Raw genomic sequence first — 11,252 nt, 5'->3', positions numbered from 1 at the left:
CTTGAGTACCACCTCCCTCATCAGATTAACCGATTCTTCCAAGTGAGAGCTAGAGAGCATAACTGAACTTCATATGGCACCTTGAGCATTCAGACCCTTCTTAATTGGATAGTTTGCATAGGCATGTTCGTCTATCTTATTGATATCCTCCAAAGGTGTTTGTTCCTCTACATTGATATCTGAAAACTCACAATCCACTTTACTATCCTCACAGGACACTCTTTCCAATAGGTCATTCTCATAATCCTCAGATGCAGGTCGAATACCCTCATACTCAATTCTTTCTCCTGACGGTGTTGTTAGTAGCACCGAACGTTGAGCATACTTAATTACTCCTTTACAAGAAGATAGCCATCCCATTCTAAGGATAACATCAATGTCCATTAACTCCAAAACTATAAGGTTTGCCTTGAAGTTCTTCCCTTTTATGTTAAGACTAACTTTTGGGCATATGTGGTTTGCCTTCTTTTCTCATCCTAGAGAGTTAACTATTAGAGATTTTCTCATTGGAAGCATAGTTATCTTATGTTCTTCCACATATTCCCTAGAGATGAATGAATGTGACGCACTGGGGTTAAACAAAACCATGGCAGGGGCTGAGTTTACTAGAATGAACCGCATGACAACTTCCTTAGCTCCATGAGTGGTAATCATATCCACATTGTTCAGACTTCCAGGGATGTAGTTTCACTTTAATTTATTTTCTTGCACCTGCTTCTTATGGACATTTTGTTCTAGCTCCTACTGTTGTTGATTCTGGCTTTGAGTACTCTCAGTAACTTCTCAAGACATTCTCATAATGTTCAATCTTACCACAATCATAATCTTCCTCACTAGTAAAAGTATTTGTCTTCATCAAGGTGATAGTGGGAGGTGACAGACATGGCTCTTGAGAGCTAAAAAGCTGCACTTTATCATTAGGTTGATGATACTGATCTTGATGATTACTTCCAAGCAGATTCATAGGGTGTGACTGATATTCTGGTTGTATAGCGAAACGGAGATGAGTATTTCTTAACTGGCGTTGAAGGTCATGCTTTCTCTTCTTCTCTTCCATCTCTCTATGCTTGTTCTCAATTACAATTGCTCTATCCACCAACGTCTGATAGTTGGCATACACCACGGTCATCAGCTATAGTTGCAAACCATCATTCAGTCCTTTCAAAAAGCATTTTTGCTTCTTAGCATCACTATCCACCTCTTTTGGTGCATAGCGTGACAATTGAGTCAACCGGTTACGATACTCACACACTAACATAGATCCTTGCTTCAAGTTGAGGAACTATTCTTGCCTAAGTTCTACCACACCTGTGAGAATGTGGTACGACCTGAAGCTCTCGCTAAACTCCTTCTAGGTGATCTGTCCAACATTGTTGGGACATCCATACTGGTAAGACTCCCACCAGTCTTGTGCTGCGCTCTGGAGTTGGCCGGATGCAACAAGCACCCTCTCATGGTAGCAACCATCACAGAGATAATCAATGCTTCCAAATGAATAGCCAGAACGTATGAAACTTCATCTTGCAACTTTTTCAACTTGGTTACCCCCTTAAGAAAAGATCAACTAGGGGACACCAAAAGGGTAGCTTGCACCTTCTTCTAGTATCGAGACGTTCTGACATCCCAATGACACTCTCGTGTAGGGGCAAGAACAAGAAATCTAAAATTCCTCGTGAGCAGAAAAACAACAGCACAGTAAAACAGTTGTAACTCTCATTTTGTTAATCCAATAAAGTTGTCGCTTATATCGTTGGAAATATTATCAAATCCTACACAACTTCCTTATAGAACACTTTTTCAAATTCTACAGTTCAGGTAGTCGAAAACAACACAACAGAAACTGCTCTAGATTTTAGACAGCGTGGTTGCATCGTCTTGTGATTTTTGTAACTCTATAACCAAAACAGATATGAGGGCGGTTCTTGTGATCACAGAAAAATATCGAAGTCTATAACCAAAACAGCGCGGTTAGCTCAGAAGAGTTGGAGCCGAGCACGACGCGAGGTAGGAGACGCGGCTGACGCATGGGCCCGTGGTGGCAGCGACTGCGCGCAAGGGAAGTGGAGGCGCAGTGCGGCGCGGCCTGCTTGCTGGTGCGGCTTGGGCCGGAGTTGGGCCAAAGGGCGAGCGCGCTAGCCCTGCGGGAACAGAGGGGAGCGGGAGAGGCCGAGCGGTGCGGGCCAAAGGTGAGGTGGGCTGCTGCTCGGCACTGGGCCGTGCAAGAGATCAGAAAAAGAGGTGGCCCGCGCGGGATAGAGAGGGAGAGGAGAGAGTTTTTTTCTATTTTGTTTTCAAAATCAAATTTAATTATGAACCAAAAGCAAATCCAAATATAGTTTCAAACATACTTTTCAATACAAATAGAAATGAGCAATTTTGGTAGACATTCAAAATAAATTTTATAACTTTTTAAATTCTTTTATTTCAAAGCCATTTTCAAACCCATTCACAAAAGCAATTTAAACCATTTTAAATTTTAATCAAAACCACTCAACCAAATAAATCAAATGCACCGGCATGTATACACATCCATGTTGCTACTCCTTATGATGAATTTTAATAAAAAATTATATTTCATGAGCACAAAAATTTCAAATTAAATCTTTTTAGATCTATTTTTAAAAATTCAAATTTTAGGGTGTTACACTTTTTCTCAGTGTTTTAAAGGCGGCTAGGCGTCCAGGCGAGTGCTTGGTGCGTCTGGACGCCTAGGCGACAAGGCGTCACTGTTTCTCAAGGCGAGCTGGGTACGCCTGGACGCCTAGGCGAGACCTTTAAAACCATGCTTTTTCTATATACATATACAGTAATAGCTCTAGTGATTTTCATTCGCATGCTATGAATGAATGAATTAGTCAAGCACGGACTTCAAAAATGCTATGAATGGATCATCAGCCCATCAAACATGCATCATAGCATGACTAGCCAAAAGGGCAAAACAGAATTACCCCTATGAAGCACAGAAGAATTCTACCTGCCATGGTAACAGGTAGAGCAAGCAATTCAGCAGTTCAGCTACAAGGTTGCATTAAGAAGTCATTTTCAGTTCTTTGTTGTGGGCTGTCTTGTTCATCAGTTCAAGTATGTTTTAGGTTTACTAAAAAGAATAGGAAAATCATTATGGGCTTCATCTTCCATAGATTTAGTCTGGAGATGGATTCAGCAGAGGTAAGCAAGCAAGCAAGAAAACAATAATTAAACAAAACTGGACCACATCAATAATGAAGCACACAGGTAGCGTGTGGACGGCGGAATAATTTTGGACGCCAAAAAGCCTCCACTTTAAATCACAATCATCACCCAACTCAGCCACAAAACTAGTGGCCAGATACATGCTACAAATTTCTAAAAGCAAACTCCCACAGGGCTCTTGTCTACTATCGTAGAGCTTCCTTGGGCAGTTGGACCATCTATCTGCAGTTTGGCTCTGGCAAACATATTACCTCGCATGCCTAAAGAATATATATTATGAATATGAATTTAAGATTGACTTTGCCATATATTATTGCCACCAGCAGGCTTAAACTCCAAGCGACAAGCTCTGCAAAGGGGCAATTGTATGCATTGTTCGCTTTCTGCCGAAGCCAGCCCAGACTGATCTCATTTTTCAATTGGGAAGGTCCTGACAAAACAAGGGTAAAAAAGAGGAGGATTAAATACTGCAAACACAAGGTTTACTTTTTTTTAATGTAACACAAGAAGGTTTACCAAACCCGCAAAAGCAGCAGAGCAGCATAACACAATCAACCAAATTTTGCATATGAGGAATAAATAAATGTTTAGGAGGCAAGACAGAATGAACAACAGAGGATTTAGGTCCCCTGAATGGTTGTTAATGTTGTCTCTATAAGTGTAATTTGTTGATTCCATAAAACCTCTTCTTTAACATATGAATTATCTACAATTATATAATGCCACAATGATAGCATGACTGTTTCAGGACAACTTGCCATCAGTGCAAACCTGGACAGTAAAAACACGATTTCTTATGAACCTTGTCAACACAATTCCCGACCAAAAAATCTCTAATGATACTAGTACGAAAGCCTGCCGTATCTAAATTATGATTTGGTTGTCTCAACATAGCAGATCCCAAACCCTAGTAAAGGAGGAGGGTTGTGATAGGCGTGGCAAGCCAACGTTAAATCTAGCCATTCTAATGGAGATGAAACCCGAAAGAAAACCGTTGGAATGTACCCCTCTTAGCGACGCGCCATATCGGAACCCGGGTATGGTGTTAAATGGGCAAGAGCCGGGTCGGCACCCCCTTGGTGACGCGCCGTGTCGCGATCTAGGCATGGTGTCAAGTAAGTAAGGATCGGGTCGTCGCTTCCTTAGTGGCGCGTTACATCGGCGCCCGGGTGTAGTGAAAAATGAGCAAGGGCCTTCACATCTGAGTCGACGAGTGCGAAGGGTAAAGAAGCTAGTCGAACCAACTAGGAACCGTTTAGGTAGTTGGAATGTAGGGTCGCTTACAGGTAAGTTAAGAGAATTAGTTGATACCGCGACTAGCAGGCGTGTAAATATATTATGCGTTCAAGAGACTAAATGGAAGGGTCAGAAAACGAACGAGGTGGACAATACAGGTTTCAAGCTTTGGTACACTGGGACAGACGTGAATAGAAATGGAGTAGGAGTTTTGATTGATAAGAGCCTCAAGAATGGTGTGGTGGGAGTGAGAAGGCAAAGAGATAGGATTATCTTAGTCAAGCTTGTCGTTGGTGATATGGTCTTGAACGTAATTAGTGCGTATGCCCCCCAAGTAGGCCTCGACGAGAGTGCTAAGAGACAGGTCTGGAAAGACTTAGATGGCTTGATTAGAGCTGTACCTAGCAGTGAGAAGCTTTTTATAGGAGATCTTAATGGCCATGTAGGTACTACAAGCGCAGATTTCGAGGCAGTTCATGGAGGTTTTGGGTATGGTAGTAGGAATCAGGAGGGGGAGGAAGTTCTGGACTTCGCGGTAGCTTTTGACCTGATGATAGCCAACACTTTTTTTAGAAAGAGAGAATCTCATCTAGTGACCTTCAGTAGCGGACAACACTCTAGCAAGATTGACTTTGTCCTTGCAAGAAGAAAGGACAAACGAACATGCTTGGATTGCAAGGTGATACTAGGGGAGTGTGTTGTTTCTCAACATAAGCTTTTGGTGACAGACTTTCGTTTTTAGGTACGTGCCCGTAGGGATAAAAAAGCTAAGATTAAAAGAACAAAGTGGTGGAAACTGAAAGGGGAGACATCAAAGGTATTCAGAGAAAGGGTTATCAAAGAGGGCTCTTGGAAGGAAGAAGAGAACATAAACAACATGTGGGAGAAGATGGCAACCAACATTCGGAAGGTGGCCTCAGAGGTGTGTGGAGTAACCAAAGGAAGTGAAGGCGATGCTAAAGATACTTAGTGGTGGAACGAGGAAGTCCAAAGGGCTATTAAGGAAAAGAAAAAATACTATAGACGCTTGTACCAGGAGTGTGGACAACATAGAAAAGTACAAGGTGGCAAAAAAGACTGCAAAGCGAGCTGTAAGTGTGGTAAAGGATAGAGCGTACGAGGATCTTTACCAACATTTGAGTACGAAGGAAGGAGAGAAGGACATTTATAGGATGGCTAGGGTTCGTGAGAGAAAGACAACGGACTTCAACCAAATTAAGTGCATTAAGGATGAAAGAGAGCATCTCTTGGTGAAGGATGATGAGATCCGACATCGATGGCAAGAGTATTTTGACAAATTGTTCAATGGTGAGAATACGGACACAACCTTTCAGTTGGATGACTCTTTTGATGACATCAATAGGCGCTTTGTGCGGAGAATCCAAGAATCTGATGTCAGAGAGGCATTGAAAAGGATGAAAGAAGGTAAGGCGATGGACCGGATAGTATCCCAATCGAGGTGTGGAGATGTCTCGGGGACATAGCTATAGTATGGCTAACCAACCTATTCAACCATATTTTTCGATCAAACAAGATGTCTGACGAGTGGAGGAGAAATATATTGGTACCGATCTATAAGAATAAAGGGGATATTCAAAGTTGTACTAATTACCGGAGAATTAAGTTGATGAGCCATACTATGAAGCTATGGGAGAGAGTTATCGAGCATCGTTTGAGAGCAATAACATGGGTCTCTATGAACCAATTTGGTTTCATGGAAGGTCAACCATGGAAGCCATTTTCTTAATAAGACAAGTTATAGAGCGGTATATGGAAAAGAAAAATGAACTACACATGGTTTTTATTGACTTGGAGAAGGCTTATGATAAAATACCAAGGAATGTTATGTGGTGGGCTTTGGACAAACATAAAGTCCCAACGGAGTACGTCGGGCTCATTAAGGACATGTACAACAATGTTATGACTAGTGTTCGAACAAGTGATGGAGACACGGATGACTTCCCGATTAGGATAGGACTACATCAAGGGTCAGCTTTGAGCCTTTATCTGTTTGCCTTAGTGATAGATGAGGTTACAAGGGACATACAAGGGGACATCCCTTGGTGTATGCTTTTCGTGGACGATGAGTGCTAGTTGATGAAAGCCGGACAGGAGTGAATCAGAAACTGAAGTTATGGCGGGAGACTTTGAAGTCCAAAGGTTTTAGACTCAGTAGAACTAAAACTGAGTATATGAGATGTGACTTCGGCACTACTACTCGGGAGGAGGAAGATATTAGTTTAGAAGGTCAAGTAGTGCCTAGGAAGGATACCTTTCGATATTTAGGATCAATGCTACAGAGAGACGGGATATTGATAAAGATGTTAGCCATAGAATCAAAGCAGGGTGGATGAAGTAGTGCCAAGCATCTAGTGTCCTATGTGACAAAAGGGTACCAAAGAAGTTAAAAAGTAAGTTTTCTAGGACGACGATTAGACCTGCTATATTGTATGGTGCAGAATGTTGGCCTACGAAAAGATGACACGTTCAACAGATAAGTGTCGCGGAAATGCGTATGTTGCGTTGGATTTGCGGTTATACAAGAAGGGATTAAGTTTGAAACGATGATATACGTGATAGATTAGGGGTAGCACCAATTGAAGAAAAGCTTGTCCAACACCGGTTGAGATGGTTTGGACATGTCCAACGGAGACCTCCAGAGGCACCGGTGCGTAGTGGAATCCTAAGCCAGGATAGTAACGCGAAGAGAGGCAGAGGAAGACCGAAGTTGACTTGAGTAGAGACAATACAAGGAGACTTGAAAGGATGGAATATACCCAAAGACTTAGCCTTAGATAGGAGTGCTTGGAAAACAGCTATTCACGTGTCTGAACCTTGATGGCTTCTGCTGGGTTTCAACTCTAGCCTACCCCAACATAAGGCTTTTTAGAGATCTCAGACCAAAATAAACAAAAGCGTTATTTTTCAAAAGTATAGTGACCGGTCCATACCATACCAAAGAAATGCACTGTGTCCAATTATAGCCACAAAAATGTAATAGGAAAAAGCAATTCATGAAAATCTCTTAACTAAAAGCATGCTAAATCATTACAAAGATACCAAGAACATAAAGCTAAGTCGTATGTTTAAGCTGATTTCTAGCAAGCGTAAGAAACTGATTTTCAGTTCTAATGCAGGTTCAACAAAATTTTGCTGGTAGAAGCAGTATAAGTAATTTGCATTCTGAAAATTGATTCAAGATACAAGAGAACAAAGGGTCGTGTGTTCAAGCTGATTTCTAGCGAGCGTAAGAAACTGATTTTCAGTTCTAATGCAGGTTCAACAAAATTTTGCTGGTAGAAGCAGTATAAGTAATTTGCATTCTGAAAATTGATTCAAGATACAAGAGAACAAAGGTGAGCAGTTAAAATAACCAAGTCAAACGGCATTATTCTTACCTGAAGTCATAAGAAAGACATCATGTCACAAAATGATTACACTAACATCTGTGCTTTATTGTTCATCTTCGATATCCCGTTACAAAACGCTTGATGTCTGCAAAGTCTAAAACTGCTTTGACATTGTGAAAAGAAGAACTCCGCTTTGTGCTTATCAAATCAACAAGGAACTCCGACTGTTTATCGCCATTTGTCTATCAAATAGATGCACAAAGGTATTTGAATGTCACATCCCTCTGGAACAATAATTTCAGTATAAATTTGCAAAACAACAAAAACAAACTGTACGAAACGAGTCCAGGCTATGTCGGATAACTGGGTTACGGTAATCGTTAAGGTATAAAACAACACTTTGCATGTTTCATAGGATGATATACTTCCATAGGAGTTTCAGGCCTTGTAACAAATTCAGATGTTGCTTTACTAAATGATCAACTGATGAAGGGTGATACAAATTGAATTTCAAATTCAGCTAGACAGGAGAACATCTTAATAATAAAATTTGAGTTTCCTATAAGAGAACCATGCTGAACTCATCCTGTCACATTGGCAGCTAGTGTAACAGGCTTTGAGAAATGGTGAGAAAGATATTACCTCAAAAACAAAGAAACCCCCAGGTTTGAGAACTGAGAATAACCCTTCACAGAGGTGGAGCAGATGCTCAAGGCCATCCTTGCCACCGTCAAGTGCCAACTTTGGTTCATGCCAACCAACCTCAGGTTGCAGACCAGGTAGGTCATCGGTTGGTATGTATGGAGGGTTACTAATCACACCCATCAGTTTTCCTTTCAAATCTTCCAGAGGTTCAAACCATGAGCCATGCCTTATTTCAACTTTATCCTAATTCCAACACAGAAAAACTGTATTAATCACGACTTTCAATGTACTACAGCACGGCGTAATAAATTGAACTGTGCAGAAAAATAGCAAATCCAAGCTCGTTGATTCTCATCGTTTTACTTCATAGACTATTATTGACTCTAACTAGGGTGTGTAGCTCCCAAACTATTAAGGTTGATGTAGGGTAGGCTATCAGAAAATGAAAGATATAGCATGGGGTGAAACACAAATGTGTCGTTTTAATTCTACATACCAGTTTAACACAACAAATGAACACACGATACTATCAGAAATTCACGTTTATGCTCGCATCCACCTTTGAGGTGGATGTGCATCGGGCATGCTTTCAGCATCAATTTGAGCAGCTGAGCATCTTTGACCATCCAACTTAAAGGCTAAAAGGAACATCTTTGAGCACGCTTTCATCAATGAAAGCCACACCAAAAGCCAAACGAGGCTACTATAGTTGTATCATAATACACTGTCCCAGCTTGAAATTTCCCTAACTTTTATCCAAATTGACAACTCAAAACCATTTTTTTAGAATAAAGAAACTTTATATTACTTCAGTTCTGAACATGAGTCCTGCTGAATACATTGAGATAAAAAGTTAGGGATACCATGCAACCACATACATTCAGAATTTGAAAGCAAAGCAAACTTGGCTGTATAATGCGCAGCCATGTTTGCTTCCCTTCTTACATGAGCCAAAACGAAATGTGTGCATTGTTGACTAAGATCTTGGATTTGATTTAGCACTGGAATAATAGCACACCTATTAATAGTCCTAGAGTTCCATAGCGCCACTAATTCTTGGCAGTCCGTTTCAACAACCACCTTTGACAGTCCGAGATCCTTTATCATTAGCATTGCATCACGATAAGCATAAGCTTCAGCAGTAAGTGCATCAGTAATCGTCGACCCATGTTGTTTACATTTGGCTGCTACGACTTGACCTTGTGCATTACGTAAAACCACTCCCGAGGCACCATTTTTTTTCAATCAGTTCGTTCTACATTTTGCAGCAAAACACCTATGCTAACTATCCACATTTCAGCCATAACCAGCAAAACAGCACTGAGCACTCTATCTAGAGGAACACATGCTGACATGGCTCGGTACACTTGCTGTCACTGACGAGACGAGACGATAAAGTGATAACCATAAGAACGTTAAATTAGTTGTGTACTCCCAGTTACTCACTTAATCTGATCAATGAAAAATAAGGAGAACTCAAAAGAAACGCAAGCTCACCTGCACCCCGTACCTCCGGACGTTGAGCCTGGCGACGCCGATGGCCACCTCGCTGACATCCGTGGCGAACACCTTTCCTCCGGCACCGAGCTCCCTCGCCACAGCCACGGCGATGGCGCCACTCCCGGTGCCGAGGTCGGCCCACCACCCGTCGGCGAAGCCCTCGACGGCGCGCACCATGTCGACGACGGCCTCCGTCTCGGGGCGTGGGATGAGGACGCCCTCCGCGACGGCGACCACCAGGTCCCGCCAGTGCTCGTTCCCGACCACGTACTGGAACGGCGTGCGCTCCCGGACGTGGCGCACCCACAGGGCCTCGAGGTCCTCGAGCGGCGCGCGGAGGAGCGCTGGGCCGTCATCGGAGGCGGCGGCGCTGGCGTCGGCGAGGAGCCAGCGGAGGTGGCGGTGGAGGTGCGGCGCGGAGGGCGGGACGAGCGCGGACGCGCGGCGGCGGAACGCGGCGAGGGCGGCGGGCGGGACCTGGTGGGACGCTGGGCGGAGGAAGAGCGGGGTGGGGTCCGCGTCCGGCGCTGGGGTGGGGTCGGCAAGGGGAGTCAGCGGCGTGAGTGGGGAGGCGGAGGAGAGGGGTTTGGGGAGGAGGAGGCGGTGGAGGTGGGGCGTGGGAGGCTTCGAGCGGAGGAAGGCGGCGGAGGAGGAGGACAGGGGGCGGGAGGAGAGGGCGAGCATGGCCATGGCGGAAGTGGCCGTCGGGTTGGGTTGCGGGTGAGGACGGGGACGGGGACGGGGACGGATGGAGATGGGCTTGTCGGGCACAAGCGCAAGCCATTCGGCCCATTAATGTTATCATCGAATGCCGGTCCAAGCGGGTGGCGCGTAGACGACGAGAGAGGTCCACTCAAAAGACGACGAGAGAGGCCCGAGACGCCGCAGGCAACTTCAATGAAGCATGCCGCCGCTGCTTCTGCCTTCTGCCCTCGGAGGCTCTGATGCTGCGTGCGGCCAGGCAGGGTCGCTGACGGATCCGGGAAAGCATACGTCGACGATGCAGAACAGGTCGGTGCAGGACATCGGAGCAGCGGCGGCGCAGCGATGCAGAGACGACCACAGGTCGGTGCAGGAGGTAGCAGCAGACATGATCTGCACGCGGTGTAGCCTGCAGATGCCGCTGCCGCTGTGCGGCCGATCGCCGTCGCCATTGATCAGTGTACTAGCAAACCGGCGTTGACTTGACAGTTGACAGGCCTGAGATCCGTCCACTTCATCGGATCGGAGCTGTTGGTGCAGTAAGGCTAGCTCGAGTATTATGATCACTACTTCCTGCTCGTGCTAGCTCGAGTACTCGCATTGCAGGTTGCAGCATGCATGCACATT

General features: G+C 44.3%; 1 protein-coding gene across 3 annotated transcripts; it reads right to left on the bottom strand.

Annotated features, from left to right (window-relative positions):
* Nucleotides 1–3,201: 3,201 nt before the first annotated feature.
* On the bottom strand, nt 3,202–10,633 carry LOC136509092 (uncharacterized). 3 transcript variants are annotated; one of them, XR_010772223.1, is made up of 4 exons: nt 9,921–10,633; nt 8,421–8,666; nt 7,827–8,020; nt 3,202–3,622 (listed from the first exon to the last, which is right to left on the bottom strand). XR_010772223.1 is itself a non-coding variant. In XM_066503893.1 (3 exons), exons 1-3 carry the CDS (start codon nt 10,611–10,613, stop codon nt 8,024–8,026), a joined length of 978 nt encoding a protein of 325 aa, XP_066359990.1. In that variant the 5' UTR covers nt 10,614–10,633; the 3' UTR covers nt 7,933–8,023. The 3 variants fall into 3 exon arrangements, 2 of the variants coding, with proteins under 2 accessions (XP_066359990.1, XP_066359991.1); XM_066503893.1 differs by lacking the exon at nt 3,202–3,622 and having other exon boundaries at nt 7,933–8,062; XM_066503894.1 differs by lacking the exons at nt 3,202–3,622; nt 7,827–8,020 and having other exon boundaries at nt 8,514–8,666; nt 9,934–10,633.
* Between the last annotated feature and the right edge of the window lie 619 nt (nt 10,634–11,252).

The sequence above is a fragment of the Miscanthus floridulus genome, chromosome 15, assembly GCF_019320115.1.
Source record: "Miscanthus floridulus cultivar M001 chromosome 15, ASM1932011v1, whole genome shotgun sequence".
Taxonomy (NCBI): Eukaryota; Viridiplantae; Streptophyta; class Magnoliopsida; order Poales; family Poaceae; genus Miscanthus; species Miscanthus floridulus.
The sequence above is the reverse complement of the archived record's forward strand: the minus strand, read 5'-3'. Positions and strand labels throughout refer to the sequence as shown.